The sequence below is a fragment of the Chiloscyllium plagiosum genome, unplaced genomic scaffold (genome assembly GCF_037043375.1).
Source record: "Chiloscyllium plagiosum isolate Xiang-an unplaced genomic scaffold, Cpla_swu_hap1 HiC_scaffold_3, whole genome shotgun sequence".
Classification (NCBI taxonomy): Eukaryota; Metazoa; Chordata; class Chondrichthyes; order Orectolobiformes; family Hemiscylliidae; genus Chiloscyllium; species Chiloscyllium plagiosum.
Genome location: NW_028270141.1, coordinates 141313831 through 141333514, shown reverse-complemented (window position 1 = coordinate 141333514; position 19684 = coordinate 141313831). Strand labels below are relative to the sequence as shown.

Below are 19684 nucleotides of genomic sequence, written 5' to 3'. Positions count from 1 at the left end.
ATATCTGAACACCTTGAAAATTTTCAGTTAATCAGGGAGAGACAGTATGGATTCACGATGGGTAGGTCATTCCTGACAAAGCTCGTTGAAATTTTTTTGGAAGCGGTTATTGAGTTAGCCAACAGGGGAATGTCCACGGATATTTTTTATATGGACTTCCAGAAGACATTTATAAAGTCCCACAGTTAGCTAAAGGAGAAGTCAATGGAATTGAGGACAAATTACTGACATGGCTGGGAAATTGGTTGGCTGGCAGGTGACAAAGTAGGGATAATGTGAAGATACTCAAATGTGACCACTTGTGTCCCACAGGGATCCCATAGAATCATAGAATCTCTACGGTGCAGAAACAGGCCCTTCGGCCCAATAAGTCCACACCAACCCTCTGATGAGTAACCCACCCAGACCCATTTCCCAACCCTAATATCCTGATGAGTACGCTATGTTAGGGCCTCAATTATTCACATTATTTATTAATGTCAGGTAGTTCTCCTATAACTCTGTAGTTGTGTTCCCATGCAACACCGTGTTATGGAAAATCATGCAATATAAATAGGGGGGCCTATGGGGAAAAAACGGGGTGGTGGTGGTGGGGAGGGTCAAGGCATCAAAGCCAGCAGTAAAAATCAAAACAAAAATAGTTAGCTCCTAACACAAACAATAGTCCAATTAATCTTTAAATCATATTTTCATGAAACAACACAGTAAATTTAACACATTAACACTAAAATCACTGACTACAACATTGTACCTTTCATGAAGCTCTTCACCAGAAAGTGTGACTGACCACATGATGCTGATGAGGAAATCCATTCCTCATTAAGATTCTCCTTTTGTTTGCAATAAAGTTCATTCTAAATGTAGACTACAATTCCTAGTTTCAAGCTAAGTTTCAAGGCTTGCAGAGCTGATTGCATTCCTGTTTTAGCTGAACACATAAATTGCATTTGGCAGATAGGGTCTCCTGAGGGTGGGTTTTGCAGTTGAGCTTGTGTCGGGAATGGAATCGTGTAACAGTCCAGCTGGACATGGAAAATGTCAGAGAAAGTCATAAATCCAAATTTGCTGATGACACAACAACATTGTAGAAATGTGGATGATTGCATAAAATTACAAAGGGATATTGATAGACTTAGGGAATGGGCAAAAGTGTTGCAGATGGAGTTCAGTGTAAACAAGTGTGGGATTATCCATTTTGGACTGAGGGTGTTAAAAGACTTGGTGGGGTTCAGGTGCATAGATCTTCAAAAAATGTTATGAACAGGTGTAGAAAATAACCTAGAAAGCAAATGAAATGCTGACCTTTATATTGAGAGGTCTGGAATACAAGGAAGCAGAAGATATGCTGCAGTTATCCAAAACCATGGTGAGACCCCACCTGGAGTACTGTGAGCACATTTGGGGACCATACCTTTGGAAGGAGATATTGTCTTTGGAGGGAGGTTTATGTAGGTTTTCGAGTGATCATTGGACTTCAAGAATTAATTAATTATGAGGAGAGATTGTAGATTGGGCCTGTTTCATCTACAATGTAGAAGGTTACAGGATGGTCTAATTGAAGTCTTCAAGATATTAACAGAAAAAGACAGGGAGATAAACAAACTATTTCCATTCTAGACCTAGGGGGTATGGTCTGAAAATTAGGGCCAGGCCATTCAGGAGAGATGTTAGGAAACACTTCTACACACAAAAGGTGGTAGAAGATTGGAACTCTTTTCCATAAATGGCAGTTGATGTTGTTAATTTTAAATCTGAGATAGATATATTTTTGTGAAGCAAAGGGCTATGGGCCAAAGGCAGGTAGATGAAGTTAGACCACAGATCAGCCATTATCTCCCTGAATGGCTGGACAGGTTTGAAAGGCTGACTGCCCTACTCCCGTTCCTACCTTCATAAATATATTGAGATAGCTCGCTACTGGAAGGTAAGAGCTATTCGTGTGGAGAAAACGAGGTGTTTCACAAACACCTAATCTGTTTAGTCTCACCGACGCAATGGAAATCACATTGTTAACAGAGAATGCAGTAATTAGATCGAATGAAGTACACGTGCAATACTGCTTCACCTGGAAAGAGTGTTTGGGACCTTGGATAGTGAAGATGGAGGAGGTGAATGAGCAAGTGTTAAACCTTGAAATAAAGAGACTTTGTACAAAGGCTAGTATCCCATCACCGAGTCACTCTTTATTTAATGTAGCTAGCTAGCCAGCTCAGAGACAATCCCCTCACCAGAGGAGATTCCAAATTCTCATGGCTTTTTTTGTTTATCTCCTTTTTTATTATTTTATTAAACAGTACAAGATACAGTGAACAATAAACAGAAAGCAGTAGTTCACAAAAACCCACTATATACAGGGGAAAGGGCAACAAAGCCAAACCCCAAACCCCACCGTTCAACCAGTTTTCAGGGAGATGAGGACAAACCTCAAATCCCACTTCCATTCATCACAAAGATAACAGTAACAAACACAGGCAGGACAGTGCAATCAAATCAGAAACTGTGTATTGAACACAGTCCCCATATAGCTATAAAAAAGACATCTGACACCAGTCCACACCACATGCTGATCAGACCGTCCTCGGCTAGCCTTCCTGCAGGACAGTCGTCGGCCTTCTGTTCTCTGGCCACCCTGCGTATCGACCGACCCTCCCCAGGCCTGCTTTCCTCCAGACTGGTCATCGACCACCCAGCTCCCAGTCGCCCCGTGTACTGACTGGACTACCCTGGGCCGCTTTCCTACGAGCTGGTTGTTGGCCTTTAGTCTCCGGCTACCCTGCGTAATGACTGACCCTCCCCAGCACACTTTCCTCCAGCATGGTCGTCAGTCACTGGCTCCTGGTCACCCTGCGTACTAACCAAACCATCCCCAATCTGTCTTCCTACAGTCAGGCTGTCGGCCTTCCAGCACCCAGCTGCCCCGCGTACTGACTGACCCTTTCCCCAGCCGGTGTTCCTATGTACTGACCGGCCTGCCCTATTTCCTGCGAGGATGTTACCAGTTGTGAGTACGGAGGTGTGGATTCCTGAGCAACGGCTCCCTGACGACAACTGCTACTCCTGGCGAAGGGTAGACGCGACGCGATTCGACCATGTCCCAGTGATCAGGTCCTGGTAAAAGACAGGCAGCATCCTGGGGGCAACCTCCAGACCCTCACGGTCGACGAACAGGAGCTGGGTGTTGTAGTTGAGATTATGCACCTGGCGGAAATCATACGTTGCTGGGGCGCATCATCTCGGAGGAGGCTCAACGTAGCAGTATCACTGCAAAGCCTGAAGGTGGAAAGTCACTACCTGGGTGCGAACGCACGCCAGCGACTGACCCCCCCCCCCCCTCCTCCTCAATAGGGAGACTCAGAACCTGCACAGCAACTCAGTGCGTCTTTTTGTCCCAGAAAAAGTGAACTAAGTTCTCTGGATGTCAGCGACAAAACTAGGAGGAGGGACCAAAGAGATCAACCGGTACCACAGCATGGCAAACCTTCATTAGTGCCTGCTCTGGTAATGGCTTGACGTTAACACTCTTATCATTGTTTTCAAATCTCCCCATAATCTTACCCTGCTCCCCCCCTCCCCACCTGTAACTCTCCAAGAGTTCTGAGTTCCTTCATTTATAGTCAGTTGTGTTACAGCACAATTACGCTAAATCCACCTCTTGTGGCCATGCATAAACCCTTAGCTCTAGGATTCGCTCCTCAGATATCTTCACAACTCCACCTCTCCTCCTGTAGGAAGCTCCTTAACTCTTTGACCAAGCTTTTGGTACTGACCAAGCTGCTCTTGTGAACCACAACATTATGGTTCATGTTGTTGCTATGTTCAAGGTCCTATATACATGCAAATTATGTTATTTTTATTTGTCCTTGGGATGCGGGTGTTGCTGGTTTGCTCTGTAAACAGCGTATTTTTGCTCTGTTTTAGTGTTATTCCTGCATGATAAAATATTATTGTCCTGAATTACTCCATATTACAGAAAGTATTAAAAAGTATTAGAACTACGGGTGCTGGATACGTCCAGCAGGTCTGTGAAGGGAAATCAGAGGAAACATTTTGGGTCAAGTGACCCATCCTCAGGACAAGGTCAAAAATCACAGGACACCAGGTTATAACGCTGGAAATGCACAGCAGGTCAGGCAGCATCCGAGGAGGAGGAGGAGAATCGACGTTTCGGGCAAGGGCTTTTACCAAACTCTCGACTCTGATCTCCAGCACCTGCAGTCCTCACTTGCTCCTACCAGGTTATATAATGCAACAGCCTTGCTCCTTCAGTTGTGTTTTCAAATAAACCTGTTAGACTATAACCTGGTCCAACGCTGGCACCTCCACATCCTGGCTTCCTCAGGAAACAGTTGAAATCTGTGGTGCTGGAAAAGCACAGCTGGTCGGGGAGCAGGAGAGTTGATGTTTTGAGCATGAGCTCTTTGAATCATCAACTCTCCTGCTCCTTGGATGCTGCCTGACCGGCTGTGTTTTTCCAGCACCACACTTTTCGACATTGATCTCCAGCATCTTCAGTCCTCATTTTGTCCTTCTTCAGGAAGCACCACGGGGAGTATTATTACAGAGTGCTTATAGTGCGAAAACAGGCCATTCAGTCCATTGAGTCCATGCCGACCCTCTGAATGTGACTTGAAAGAAGCTCTGGGATTTACACATTAATGAATTGAAACCTGCAACCCATTCTAAAAGATGAAAGACTGAACATCAATCTAGGTTTGTTCAATATACTGTATTGCATCAGTGTATGCCACTATGATCTTTTGCTATAAATTCTGTGTCCTATGATCCTACTCCACTAGCTACCTGACGAAGCAGCAGCAGAACTCCTATAGCTTATACTTCCAAATAAATCTGTTGGACTATAACCTGATAAGAGTCACAGAAATGTACAGCACGAAAAGAGACCCTTCGGTCCAACTCATCCATGCTGGCCAGATATCCCAACCTAATCTAGTCCCATTTGCCAGCACCCAGCCCATATCCCTCCAAACCCTTCCTATTCATATACCCATCCACATGCCTTTTAAATATTGCAAATGTATCAGCCTCCACCACTTCCTCTGGCAGCTGATTTCACACACACATACGACCCTCTGCATGAAAAGGTTGGCCCTTAGGTCCTTTTTATATCTATCCTCTCTCACCCTAAACCCACTGGTTCTGGACTCCCCCACCTCAGGAAAAAGACTTTGTCTATTTACCCTATCCATGCCCCTTATGATTTTATAAACCTCTATGAGGTCACCCCTCAGCCTCCGACGCTCCAGAGAAAACAGCCCCAGCCTGTTCAGCTTCTCCCTATAGCTCAAATCCACCAACCCTGGCAACATTCTTATAAATCTTTTCTGAATCCTTTCAAGTTTCACAACATCTTTCCAATAGAAAGGAGACCAGAATTACACGCAATATTCCAAAAGTGGCCTAACCAATGTCCTGTACAGCCGCAACATGACCTCCCAACTCCTATACTCAGTGCTCTGACCGATAAAGGAAAGAATACCAAATGTCTTCTTTATTATCCTATCTACCTGCGACTCTAATTTCAAGGAGCTATGAACTTGCACTCCAAGGTCTCTTTGTTCAGCAACACTCCATAGAACCTTACTATTAAGTGTATTAGTCCTGCTAAGATTTGCTTTCCCAAAATGCAGCACCTCGCATTTATCTAAATTAAACTCCATCTGCCACTTCTCAGCCCATTGGCCCATCTAGTCAAGATCCCGTTGTAATCTGAGGTAACCTTCTTCGCTGTTCACTATACTTCCAATTTTAGTTTCAACTGTAAACTTACTAACTATACCTCCTATGTTCATATCCAAATCATTTATATAAATGACGAAAAGTAGAGGACCCAGCACTGATCCTTGTGGCACCCCACTGGTCACAGGCCTCCAGTCTGAAAAACAACCCTCCACCATCACCCTCTGTCTTCTACCTTTGAGCCAGTTCTGTATCCAAAAAGCTCATTCTTCCTGTGTTCCATGAGATATTACCTTGCTAATCAGTCTCCCATGGGGAACCTTGTCAAACACCATATGAAGTCCATATAGATCACGTCCATCGCTCTGCCCTCAACAATCCTTTGTTACTTTCTCAAAAAACTCAAGCAAGTTTGTGTGACATGATTTCCCATGCACAAAGCCATGTTGACTATCTCTAATCAATCCTTGCCTTTCCAAATACATGTACATTCTGTCCCTCAGGATTCCCTCCAACAGGCTCACTGGTCTATAGTTCCCTGGCTTGTCTTTACCGCCCTTCTTAAACAGTGGCACCACTTTAGCCAACCTCCAGTCTTCCGGCATCTCACCTGTGACTATCGATGATACAAATATCTCAGCAAGAGGCCCAACAATCACTTCTCTAGCTTCCCACAGAGTTCTATGGTACACGTGATGAGGTCCTGGGGATTTATCCATTTTTATGCATTTTAAGACATCCAGCACTTCCTCCTCTGTAATATGGACACTTTTCAAGATCTCACCATCTATTTCCCTACATGTCCTCCTCCACAGTAAACACTGATGCAAAATACTCCTTTAGTATCTGCCTTGCTGATCTTTGAGGGGCGCCATTCTCTCCCTAATTACCCTTTTGTGGTTGAGTGATTGATGTTGGGTGATCTTTAACTTTGTCCAAGCCAGTGTAACACTGGCACCTCCACCTTATGACCCTCAGAAGAGCATCCTTACCCAGAAGTGCCCATGTCACCCTGCATTTCCGTGTTGGCTATCCACCCCCATCGTGCACACTGTGTGAGGACATCCCAAACAGACACAAGGAGAATGTACAGAGTGAGCTGAGACTGGAGTCGAACCCGGCTCCCTGTGGCTGTGAGGTAGCAGCACTAACCCACTAAGCCACCGCACTGGCCGTGCTCGGCGGCGCCGCTAGAGGACGGTGTCATGATTACACTGTGAGGCCGCCGCCGCTGTTTGTGATGACCGTGTGAGAGCCGGCAGCTGGGTCACAGGCCACCCGCCCGCGGGGGCAGGGCGCCGCGGTGATGCCGGGCCGAGCCGGGGGCCCCTCGCCGGCCGCGGGGAAGAAGCAGGTTCGGTTCGCTCGGCCCCTGCAGCGCCTGCCGGAGGAGGAGGAGGAGGAGGAGGAGGAGACGCTGTTCGAGAGCCGGCGGCGGCGGGAGGAGGCCGGGCCCGGGGCCGGGGCCGGGGCCGAGCCTGGGTCTGGGGGCACGGTGATACGGGCAAGGGCCACACGGCGGGGAGGCCGCTGTGCCGACACCTTGCTGCTGTGCGGGGCCTTCCTGGGGCTGGTGAGTGCGGGCAGGGGGAGTGGGCCCTGAGGTCAAGGGTCAGAGGGGGAGAAGGGTCCTGAGGTCAAGGGTCAGAGGGGGAGAAGGATCCTGAGGTCAAGGGTCAGAGGGGGAGAAGGGTCAGAGGGAGAAGGTCATGAGGTCAAGAGTCAGGGGGAGAAGGTTCCTGAGGTCAAGGCTCGGAGCGGAAGGGTCCTGAGGTCAAGAGTAGGAGGGGGGAAGGGTCCTGAAGTCAAGGGTCAGAGGGAGAGAAGGGTCCTGAGGTCAAGGGTCAGAGGGAGAGCAGGATCCTGAGGTCAAGGGTCAGAGGGGAGAAGGGACCTGAGGTCAAGGGTCCATTGGGGTAGGGAGGGTCCTGGGGTCAAGGGTTCTTGGGGGGGGAGGAGAGTCCTGAGGTCAAGAGTCTGCAGGTGGGGTGGAGCAGTTTGGATACTGAGGTCACGAGTCCTGCATTCCTGAGGTCAAGGGTCCACGGGGGTGTCCTGAGGGCAAGGATCAGTGGGGGAGCGGGGTTTCTCTGGTCAAAGATTGGGGTCTTGAGGTCAGGGATGGGGGGGGGGGAGCGGGGGTTCCTGACATCATGGGTTTGCGAGTGGAGGTCCTGAGGTCAAGGGTCTGTGGGGGGAGGTCCTGAAGTCAGGAGTCTGCAGGGGGCAGGGTCCTGAGGTCAAAGGTCTATGTGGGATTGGGTTCCTGACATAAAGAGACCCGGGACGGTGTGATGGTACTGAGGTCAAAGGACAGGGTAAGATATGATGGGAGTCCTGAGCTCAGGGGATGAGGAAGGGGGCAGGTGTCCTGACGTCAGAGGGACTTGGATGGTGTGGGATGGTTCTGAGGACCAAAGGGGTGGGGTGTGGTCCTGGGTTTGGGGAATGGGGGTTCAGTGATCTGCGGTAAGGGGGTGGGGCAGCCAGGCCCCAGGAGGCAGTTAGGGTTCCTGGGGATGGGGAAACCAGGAGGGTGGAGGTAGGGACGGGGAGGGGGAGTTTGTTGTTGGTGGGCATCCTCAGAGAGGTTGGGCTGTGCAGTTTGCTGATTGCCAGGATGTTCGGTGTGGTGTTGGTAAAGGTCAAGGACTTCTCTCATCAACAATTTACATAAAAACTAGGAACAGGTGTAGGCTGTCTGGCCCTTCGAGCCTGTTCTGCCGTTCAATAAGATCATGGCTGATCTTTTCATGGACTCAGATACACTTACCCGCCCTCTCACCATAACCCTTCATTCCTTTACTGTTCAAAAAATTATCTATCTTAGCTTTAAAAGCATTTACTGAGGAAGATTCACAACCCTCTGGGTGAAGAGGTTCCTTCTCAATTCAGTCCTAAATCTGCTCCCTCTAATTTTGAGGCTTTGCCCTCCTGTCCTAGTTTCATCCGCCAGTGGAAACATCCTCTCGATGTGTATCTCATCTATTCCCTTCATAATTTTATATATTTCTATTAGATCCCCTCTCAATCTTCTGAATTCCAATGAATATAATCCCAGTCTACTCAGTCTCTCCTCATAAGGCAACTCTCTAAACTCCGAAATCAACCTAGTGAACCTCCTCTGCACCCCCTCCAGTGCCAGTACATCCTTTCTCAAGTAAGGAGACCAAAACTGCGCGCAGTACTCCAGGTGTGGCCTCACCAGCATCCTGTACAGCTGCAACATAACCTCCTTGCCTTTAACCTCAATCCCTTTAGCAGTGAAGGACAGTATTCCATTTGCCTTCATAATTACCTGTTGCATCTGCAGACCAACCTTCTATGAGTTATGCATAAGGACACCCAGGTCCCTCTGCATAGTAACATGCTGCAATTCAAGTAATAGTCATTTTTCTTGTTTTTCATAACAAAATGGGTGACTTCATATTTATTAACATATGTACTTCATCTACCAGACCTATGCCCGCTCACTTAAACTATCGATGTCCCTCTGCAAAGTCTCACAGTCCTCTGCACACTTTGCCGTACCACTCTCCTTAGTGTCATCCACAAACTTTGACACTACACATGGTCTCCAACTCCAAATCATCTATGTAAACTGTGAATAATTGCAGTCCCAACAACGATCCCTGAGGCACACCACTAGTCATTGATTGCCAACCAGAAAAACACTCATTTATCCCCACTCTTGCATCCTGTTGGTTAATCAATCTTCTATCCATGCTAGTACATTACCCGTAACGCCTTGCAACTTTATCTTATGAAGCAGCCTTTTGTGCAGCATCTTGTCGAATACCTTTTGGAAATCTAGATATACCACATCTACTGGGTCCCCATTGTTCATCGTGCTCATACTGTCTTTATAGAATTCCAATAGATTAGTTAAACACGACCTGCTCTTCATGACCCCATGCTGCGTCTGTGGGACAATTTCTATCCAAATGCCTTGCTATTTCTTCCTTGACAATATACTCGAGCATTATTCCCACTATAGAAGTTAAGCTAACTCGTCTATAATTCCCCATCTTTTGTCTACCTCCTTTTTTAAACAGTGGCGTCACATTTGCATTATTGTCCACAATTCATTCATTGAGACAAATATGTATTCAATCCACAGATATGTTGTGGAGTTATTCAGGTTAAATCATGTTTAACTAATCTCCTTTTGGTGGGATAATGGAAAGTAGATTAGGACAAGGCTGGTTCTGTGTTGGACATGGTATTCCAAATTGTGTTCAATATTGTGCCACACAATAGACTGGTGAGCAAAGTTAGAACTTGGGGACTGAAAGTGTAAGGTGAAAATGTATACAAAACTGACTGGCAGGAAACACACAGAAACAGTGGTTAATCACAGGATTGTTAAATGTACTGTAACCAGTGGTAGAGTTGCCACTGCACCAGCTCTCCAAATGTTGTATCATTCTCTTGCTTTTTCTTATAAGCCTGCATATTGTTCCATTTCAAAGGGCCATATCATTCATTTTTAAATGTCTCAATTGAACCTTCCTCCTCCATACTTCTTGACAGTGCAGTACAGACTAACCACTTGTTCTGAGGAAATGTTTTTCCTCATCGTTCCTGCTAATTACTCTAAATCTGTGCTTTCTTGCGATTGATTGATACTGTCACAAGTAGGAACAGTTTCTCCCTGCTGACACTGCCCAGATCTCTCATAGAGTCATACAACACAGAAGCAGATCCTTCGGTCCAACCAGGCCATGCTGAACATAATCTCAAACTAAACTAGTCCTACCTGCCTGCCCGTGGCCCTTATCCCTCCAAACCTTTCCTATTCATGTCTCTATCCAAATGTCTTAAATGTTGTAATTGTACCTGCATCCACCACGTCTTCAGGAAGTTCATTTCACATGCGAACTACCTGCTGTATCAAAATATTTGCCCCTCATGTCTTTTTTAAATCTCTCTCCTCTCACCTTAAAAATGTGCCCCCAGTCTTGAAATCCCCCATCCTAGGGAAAAGACAGCTACTCTATCTATAATTCTCATTATTTTATAAACTTGTATAAGGTCGCCTCTCAGTCTCCTACGCTCCAGTGAAAAAATGTCTCAGCCTATCCAGCCTTTCTTTATAACTGAAACCTTCCACACCTGGCAACATCCTGGTAAATCTCTTCTGTACCCTCTCCAGATCTTCTCTCCGTTTCCTTCTAGAAATACACTTCCAGCTTCTCCAATCTAGCTTCCTAACAAAAGTTCCTGGAACCAATAGAGTAATACAGCATTGAACCAGAACCATTGGTCCATGCCGACCATAATCCAAAATAAACCAGACCCACCCTCCTGCGCTTGGCCCCTGTCCATCCAAATATTTTTTATTCATGTACGTATTTGTTTTAGCTATTGTAACTGTACCCTGCACCCAGCACTTCCTCTGGAAGTTCATTCCACAATTGGGAACCACTCTCTGTGTTAAAAAAGTTGTTCCCCATTGTCATTTTAAATTCTTTTCACTCTCAACTTAAAAATATGCCCCTTAGTCTTGAACTCTCTCACCTGAGGGAAAAGACACTTACCATTCACCTTATCCATATCTCTGCTGATTTTATAAAACTCTGTATTACAGCCCAGAAATGCTGATGGGCGGGTTGTGGTTTCAGCTGGTTAGATTGGATTCGCTTTTTGGAAACCATTGGTTGAATTTTTGACCATTTTTGAAAATTTTTCAAAACACTGGCTACAGCAGAACAATGTTGCATTTGCAAAGAACAAGCTGTTTGGATAGCGAGGATTTCACCAGTTTCCTCATTTCCCCACTCCCCACCTTGCCCCAGTTCTAACCCTCCAGCTCAGCACCTCCTTCATGACCTGTCCTACCTGTCAATCTTCCTTCCAACCTATCTGCTCCACCATCCCCTCTGACCTATCACCTTTACCCCCACCTCCTTCCACCTATTGCATTCTCAGCTAATTTCCCCCCAGCCCCTCCCATTTATCTCTCCACCCCCGAGGCTCCCAGCCTCATTCCTGATGAAGGGCTTTTGCCCGAAACGGGGATTTTCCTGCTCCTTGGATGCTGCCTGACCTGCTGAGCTTTTCCAGCACCACACTCTCGACTCTAACTTCCAGCATCTGCAGTCCTCACTTTTACCTGCTTGGGTAGAGACGTCAAGTTTACTGTGTTTTCAGAGAGAGGGCACGTGACCCAGTTTATGAACTAAAAACAAAATTAGATGTGAACACACCCCCTCAGACAGGGTAATTTGCCTCTCTTGCTCTTTTCTTTGCCATCCTTGTTATCAATGTGAGAAGAGGATTCCTAAAGGAGAATTCAAAATCTGCACCACTGTCTCCAGAAAAGCATTGTCGACCAGCCGTACCTGTCTCTGGTAAAGCATTGTCGACCAGCCGTACCTGTCTCTGGTAAAGCATTGTCAACCAGCCGTACCTGTCTCTGGTAAAGCATTGTCAACCAGCCGTACCTGTCTCTGGTAAAGCATTGTCAACCAGCCGTACCTGTCTCTGGTAAAGCATTGAGGAGAAAGTGAGGACTGCAGATGCTGGAGATCAGAGCTGAAAATGTGTTGCTGGAAAAGCGCAGCAGGTCAGGCAGCATCCAGGGAACAGGAGAATCGACGTTTCGGGAATAAGCCCTTCTTCAGGAATGAGGAAAGTGTGTCCAGCAGGCTAAGATAAAAGGTAAGGAGGAGGGACTTGGGGGAGGGGCGTTGGAAATGCGATAGGTGGAAGGAGGTCAAGGTGAGGGTGATAGGCCGAGTGGGGTGGGGGCGGAGAGGTCAGGAAGAAGATTGCAGGTTAGGAAGGCGGTGCTGAGTTCGAGGGATTTGACTGAGACAAGGTGGGGGGAGGGGAAATGAGGAAATTGGAGAAATCTGAGTTCATCCCTATGGATGAGGCGCTCTTCCTCCAACCGTCGTGTTGCTATGGTCTGGCGATGGAGGAGTCCAAGGACCTGCATGTCCTTAGTGGAGTGGAGTGGGAGTTGAAGTGTTGAGCCACGGGGTGGTTGGGTTGGTTGGTCCGGGTGTCCCAGAGGTGTTCTCTGAAACATTCCGCAAGTAGGCAGCCTGTCTCCCCAATATAGAGGAGGCCACATCGGGTGCAGCGGATGCAATAGATGATGTGTGTGGAGGTGCAGGTGAATTTGTGGCGGATATGGAAGGATCCCTTGGGGCCTTGGAGGGAAGTAAGGGAGGAGATGTGGGCGCAAGTTTTGCATTTCTTGCGGTTGCAGGGGAAGGTGCCGGGAGTGGAGGTTGGGTTGGTGGGGGGTGTGGACCTGACGAGGGAGTCACGGAGGGAGTGGTCTTTTCGGAACGCTGATAGGGGAGGGGAGGGAAATATATCCCTGGTGGTGGGGTCCGTTTGGAGGTGGCGGAAATGACAGCGGATGATACGCTGTATATGGAGGTTGGTGGGGTGGTAGGTGAGGACCAGTGGGGTTCTGTCCTGGTGGCGGTTGGAGGGGCGGGGCTCAAGGGCGGAGGAGCAGGAAGTGGAGGAGATGCAGTGGAGAGCATCATTGACCACGTCTGGGGGGAAATTGCGGTCTTTGAAGAAGGAGGCCATCTGGGTTGTACGGTATTGGAACTGGTCCTCCTGGGAGCAGATGCGGCGGAGATGAAGAAATTGGGAATATGGGATGGCGTTTTTACAGGGGGCAGGGTGGGAGGAGGTGTAGTCTAGGTATAGTAAATGTCTCTGTTGATTCGGTCGCCCGAGATAGAAATGTAAAGGTCTAGGAAGGGGAGGGAGGAGTCTGAAAGTGGATGAACTGTTCAACCTTCTCGTGGGAGCACGAGTCAGCGCCGATACAGTCATCGATGTAGCGGAGGAAAAGGTGGGGGGGTGGTGCTACTCCTTTGGTTTGGAGGAAGTGGGAGGATTGGAAAGAGAAGTTGTTCAGGGTGAGGACCAGTTCAGTCAGTCGAAGGAGGGTGTCAGTGGAAGGGTACTGGTTGGTACGGCGGGAAAGGAAGAAGCGGAGGGCTTTGAGTCCTTCGTGATGGGGGATGGAGGTGTACAGGGATTGGATGTCCATGGTGAAGATAAGGCATTGTGGACCGGGGAAGCGAAAATCATGGAGGAGGTGGAGGGCGTGGGTGGTGTCCCGAACGTAGGTGGGGATTTCTTGGACGAAGGGGACAGGATCGTGTCGAGGTATGCAGAGATGAGTTCGGTGGGGCAGGAACAGGCTGAGACAATGGGTCAGCCGGGACAGTCAGGTTTGTGGATTTTGGGCAGGAGGTAGAAACGGGCGGTGCGGGGTTGTGGGACTATGAGGTTGGAGGCAGTGGATGGGAGATCCCCTGAGGTGATGAGGTTCTGGATGGTCAGGGAGATGATGGTTTGGTGGTGGGAGGTGGGGTCATGGTCAAGGGGGCAGTAGGAGGAGGTGTCCGCGAGCTGGCGTTTAGCCTCAGCCAAACTACTACCGCGCCTCCCTTGTCTGCCGGTTTGATAGTGAGGTTGGGGCCTCTTTCCTGCCCTCGATTTTTTCATAGCCAACTGCCGCCGCGACATTAACCGCCTCAACTTCTCCACCCCTCTCACCCACTTCAACCTCTCACCCTCGGAACGTGCAGCCCTCCACTCCCTCTGTTCCAACCCCAACCTCACTATCAAACCGGCAGACAAGGGAGGCGCGGTAGTAGTTTGGCGCACCGACCTTTACATCGCTGAGGCTAAACGCCATCTCGCAGACACCTCCTCCTACTGCTCCCTTGACCATGACCCCACCTCCCACCACCAAACCATCATCTCCCAGACCATCCATAACCTCATCACCTCAGGGGATCTCCCACCCACCGCCTCCAACCTCATAGTTCACAACCCCGCACCGCCCGTTTCTACCTCCTGCCCAAAATCCACAAACCTGACTGTCCCGGCCGACCCATATCTCAGCCCGCTCCTGTCCCACCGAACTCATCTCTGCATACCTTGACACGGTCCTGTCCACCTTAGTCCAAAAACTCCCCAGCTACGTTCGGGACACCACCCACGCCCTCCACCTCCTCCATGATTTTCGCTTCCCCGTCCACAACGCCTTATCCTCACCATGGACATCCAATCCCTGTACACCTCCATCCCCCATCACGAAGGACTCAAAGCCCTCCGCTTCTTCCTTTCCCGCTGTACCAACCAGTACCCTTTAACTGACACCCTCCTTCGACTGACTGAACTGGTCCTCACCCTGAACAACTTCTCTTTCCAATCCTCCCACTTCCTCCAAACCAAAGGAGTAGCACCCCCCCCCCACCTTTTCCTCCACTACATCGATGACTGTATCGGCGCTGACTCGTGCTCCCACGAGAAGGTTGAACAGTTCATCCACTTTCAGACTCCTCCCTCCCCTTCCTAGACCTTTACATTTCTATCTCGGGCGACTGAATCAACACGGACATTTACTATACCTAGACTACACCTCCTCCCACCCTGCCCCCTGTAAAAACGCCATCCCATATTCCCAATTCCTTCGTCTCCGCCGCATCTGCTCCCAGGAGGACCAGTTCCAATACCGTACAACCCAGATGGCCTCCTTCTTCAAGGACCGCAATTTCCCCCAGACGTGGTCAATGATGCTCTCCACCGCATCTCCTCCACTTCCCGCTCCTCCGCCCTTGAGCCCCGCCCCTCCAACCGCCACCAGGACAGAACCCCACTGGTCCTCACCTACCATCCCACCAACCTCCATATACAGCGTATCATCCGCCGTCATTTCCGCCACCTCCAAATGGACCCCACCACCAGGGATATATTTCCCTCCCCTCCCCTATCAACGTTCCGAAAAGACCACTCCCTCCGTGACTCCCTCGTCAGGTCCACACCCCCCACCAACCCAACCTCCACTCCCGGCACCTTCCCCTGCAACCGCAAGAAATGCAAAACTTTCGCCCACATCTCACCCCTTACTTTCCTCCAAGGCCCCAAGGGATCCTTCCATATCCGCCACAGATTCACCTGCACCTCCACACACATCATCTATTGCATCCGCTGCACCCGATGTGGCCTCCTCTATATTGGGGAGACAGGCTGCCTACTTGCGGAACGTTTCAGAGAACACCTCTGGGACACCCGGACCAACCGACCCAACCACCCTGTGGCTCAACACTTCAACTCCCCCTCCCACTCCACCAAGGACATGCAGGTCCTTGGACTCCTCCATAGCACCACGACGGTTGGAGGAAGACCGTCTCATCTTCCGCCTAGGAACCCTCCAGCCATAGGGATGAACTCAGATTTCTCCAGTTTCCTCATTTCCCCTCCCCCCACCTTGTCTCAGTCAAATCCCTCGAACTCAGCACCGTCTTCCTAATCTGCAATCTTCTTCCCTACCTCTCCGCCCCCACCCCCACTCTGGCCTATCACCCTCACCTTGACCTCCTTCCACCTATCGCATTTCCAACGCCCCTCCCCCAAGTCCCTCCTCCCTACCTTTTATCTTAGCCTGCTGGACACACTTTCGTCATTCCTGAAGAAGGGCTTATTCCCGAAACGTTGATTCTCCTGTTCCTTGGATGCTGCCTGACCTGGTGCACTTTTCCATCAACACATTTTCAGCTCTGGTAAAGCATTGTCGACCAGCCGTACCTGTCTCTGGTAAAGCATTGTCGACCAGCCGTACCTGTCTCTGGTAAAGCATTGTCGACCAGCCATACCTGTCTCTGGTAAAGCATTGTCAACCAGCCGTACCTGTCTCTGGTAAAGCATTGTCAACCCACCGTAAACGATTCCAGAAGTCACCTCATTGGCGTCCCATCGCTAACATTTACTCTCTTTACCCATTAACCCATAGTTCACCCAGTCTCCTTTGTTAGTATCTTCTAAATCCACCACCTTTACTAGCTAGAAGGAAAAGGTTAGAAGCTGTAAGGAACACTGTCACCTGCAAGTTCCTTTCCAAGCCCCAGAGCATCTTGACGTGAACAATATCATGTATACCATCACTTCTGTAGAGTCAAAATTCTGCACCTCCCTTACTAACAGGGCAGTGGTGTCTCAGCAGCCCAAAGGTGGCAGCAGTTCACCACCACCCTCTCCAGGGTGATTAGTTATGGATAATAATGTTCACATCACATGGAGTCATAGAGATGCCCAGCACAGAAACAGACCCTTTGGTCCAACTCGTCCATGCCGCCCAGATATTCTAACCATCCAGGACAATAGTTGTTTTGGTGACAGACTAACATTTGGACAGTCAGTGAATATGTTGTTTATCTGAATCTATCTGTTACATGGCGGAAGCACTTTAAAAGATAGCAATCTGCAGAGTTTTTCTATTTTTCCCAGACTTGCAGGTTGTGTGTCTGTGTTATTTTACAAGAAAGGTAGTTGTATCTATTTGTACATTTTAAGTCTTTGGTTACATATTGTTAATAATCCTCGCAGCTATGCTTAAACAAGTTTGTTTTCATAAACTAGTTCTTTATCTGTCACTGGGTTGACCTGTTTCTGACCCTGAGCTTTACAGAAATAAAACATTCAGTATCACCTTCCTTTTTAAATCCAAGCTTTGTTGTAACTGGCAGAGGAATGGAACAAGGAGAGGAATAGGTTTGTTCATCCTGACTCTGCTGTTGGCCTTGGATTCCTGCTGAGAAAAAGGCTTGAACATTTCTTGCTTGTTGCATTCACTGACCCACAGCACTTTCATTGATGTTTTCCGCTGATCTGCTTGTCCCTTCAGCTTACTTTACTTTGAAAACAGGCCAGTTGTCCATCCCCTGCACCCTTGTCTCAAGCCTTAGCCCCTTGGTGAGATTAGGTACTTACCAAGCACTCTGGTAGTCAGCAGGTTGCAGTTTTACGTTGTGTTCCTGTACATTGGGGGTGGTAAGGTAGCTTAGTGGTTAATACTGCTGCCTCACGGCGCTAGGAACCCAAGTTTTACTCCAGCCTTTGGGAAACTGCCTGCTTGGAGTTTGCATGTTCTCCCTGTATCTGCGTGGGTTTCCTTTGAGTGTTCCAGTTTCCTCCCACAGTCCAGGGATGTGCAGATTAGTGAATCGGCCGTGCTAAATTGCCCATAGTGTTCAGGGATGTCTATGTCAGGTGCATTAGTCAGGGGTAAATTATAGGGTCGGGGAATGGGTCTGGGTGGGTTACTCTTTGGAGGGTCGGTGTGGATTTGTTGGGCCGAAGGCCTGTTTTCACACTGTAGGGATTCTAGTCTCTGAGCGTGGGTTTTGAATAGTCCTTCTGCTGGGATCTTGAATGGCTGTTTATTATATGGTTCCCAGAGTGACTTTATTAGCCAAAAAGCACTCATTGAAACATAGTGGGCTATGGTGGTAGAAAGGAAAAGAGGATGGCATAATCTTAGAGAAGGGATTGTACATTTATGACAAATGAGGAGGAATTTCTATTCTGAGGGTCATGAATCTGTGGAATGCTTTACCACTGAGGGCTGTTGTGGCTGGGTCATTAAGTATGTGCAAGGCTGTGATAGACCAGTTTTTAGTCAGTAAGGCAATCGAGGGTAATGGGGAAAAGGCAGATCAACCATAATCTTATTGAATGGCAGGGAACTCTTGATGGGCTGAATGGCCTTTTTCTGCTCTTGCGCCTCATGGTTTTATGATCCTGCATAAGAGGCACAAAGACATACGTATGAGAAGGAGTTTGGTCTAGTTTGCCGTCACTGCTGAGTTAATCTCTGCTGGGGTATCAGCTGGCTGATTTGAAGATGACGCGAGGCTAGTGTTATTGAGCTTGATTTCACCTGTTAATTTCACTCAGTTTTCCATCTCATCGTTTCCAAAGTTGCTTTTTAGTTAATTTGAAATGGTGACTGATTTGGCTGATTTTACCAGCAATCTCTAGCAGTACTTATCCTTATAATTTCTACACTAACTAATTGTGTATTTATCATGTTGTAGCATTGCTAGTGCAGTGCCAACTGTGTGAGGGATAGAGTCTTTCTGGTATGTTCCCTGACACTTCTTGCTTCAGTCCTGACCATCCAGGAGCTGTAGTTGTGGCCAAGCAAGGCAAATAACAGCTATACTGCTGCCAAGTCTGTGTTGTGTATTGAGTGGTGAATGTGTACATAACGCCAGCAGAGATTAATGTCATATATTGCTTGCCTTGCCTTTCAAACTTGCTCTCTTTTTCTCTTCAGAGTCTCCTTGAATATTGTACCTTGTACAGAGAAGATAAGGTCTAGGATTTGCATTATTTATGGCGGTTGGAATGTAGAGGGTAACACAAAGCTTTTAGAAAGCTCTGGAATTAAATGGGTGTTGAGGTCTAGAGCACGGAGCTCATTGAGTCTGCACTGGTCAAAAACAACCACCTAATTATTCTCATCCCATTTTCCAGCACTGAATGCCTGGGTATTGCAAGTATACATCTAAATGCTGCCTAGATGTTGTGAGGGTTTTTGCCTCTACAGGCAGAGAGTTTCAGATTCTCACCACCCTCTGAGTGAAAATGTTTTTCCTCTCACCTCCTTGAAACCCCCTCCCCCCCTCACCAGGGTATTGATCATGGGAGGATTCAGTGATGATGATGATGCCGTTGAGTGTCAAGGGTCAGGGGTTAGATTCTTTCTTGCTGGAGATGGCTATTTTCTGCTACTTGGGGAAGGTTAGTATTTCAGTCACGGGGTAGCACAGTGACTTTATTTGAATTGCCTTGAGATGGGGGGAAGCCGTCCTGCAGGACCATGGTCAGGACAGGTCCTTGTAAATCTGGCAACACTTGTTAATTCTGCTGCATCCCTCCATAACAGCAGAAAGTCAGCACCTGAGGTGCTCTAACCTGAAAAGCCAAGGGCCAGCCAATTTCCTAAAGCCAAGCTAGCACAGATACAATAGCCTGAATGATCACCTTTTGTTTCTGTAACTTTTCTACATTCCAAAACAAGTGTAATCTATTGTAGCGAAGTGTGGAGAACTTAAGAACCATGTGCTCTATTGACAACAGTTCCCATTCTGCTGAGTGAAAAGCTTGCTTTCCAACGTAGGGTTTAATCCGATTAACTCTGATAATCATCATTTGG

At 48.0% G+C, this 19684-nt stretch overlaps 1 protein-coding gene across 2 annotated transcripts in view; it reads left to right on the top strand.

Annotated features, from left to right (window-relative positions):
- The first annotated feature begins 6977 nt into the window (after nucleotides 1-6977).
- Nucleotides 6978-19684, top strand: part of slc60a2b (solute carrier family 60 member 2b) — a 105870-nt gene continuing 93163 nt past the window's right edge. The window contains exon 1 of one of the 2 annotated variants that reach the window (XM_043675371.2): nucleotides 6978-7270. In XM_043675371.2, the coding sequence (XP_043531306.2) occupies nucleotides 7004-7270 (267 nt within the window). In that variant the 5' untranslated portion in view covers nucleotides 6978-7003. Of the gene's footprint in view, nucleotides 7271-16362; nucleotides 16384-19684 lie in introns of those variants that run through there. The other variant, XM_087983931.1, reaches the window with a different exon arrangement.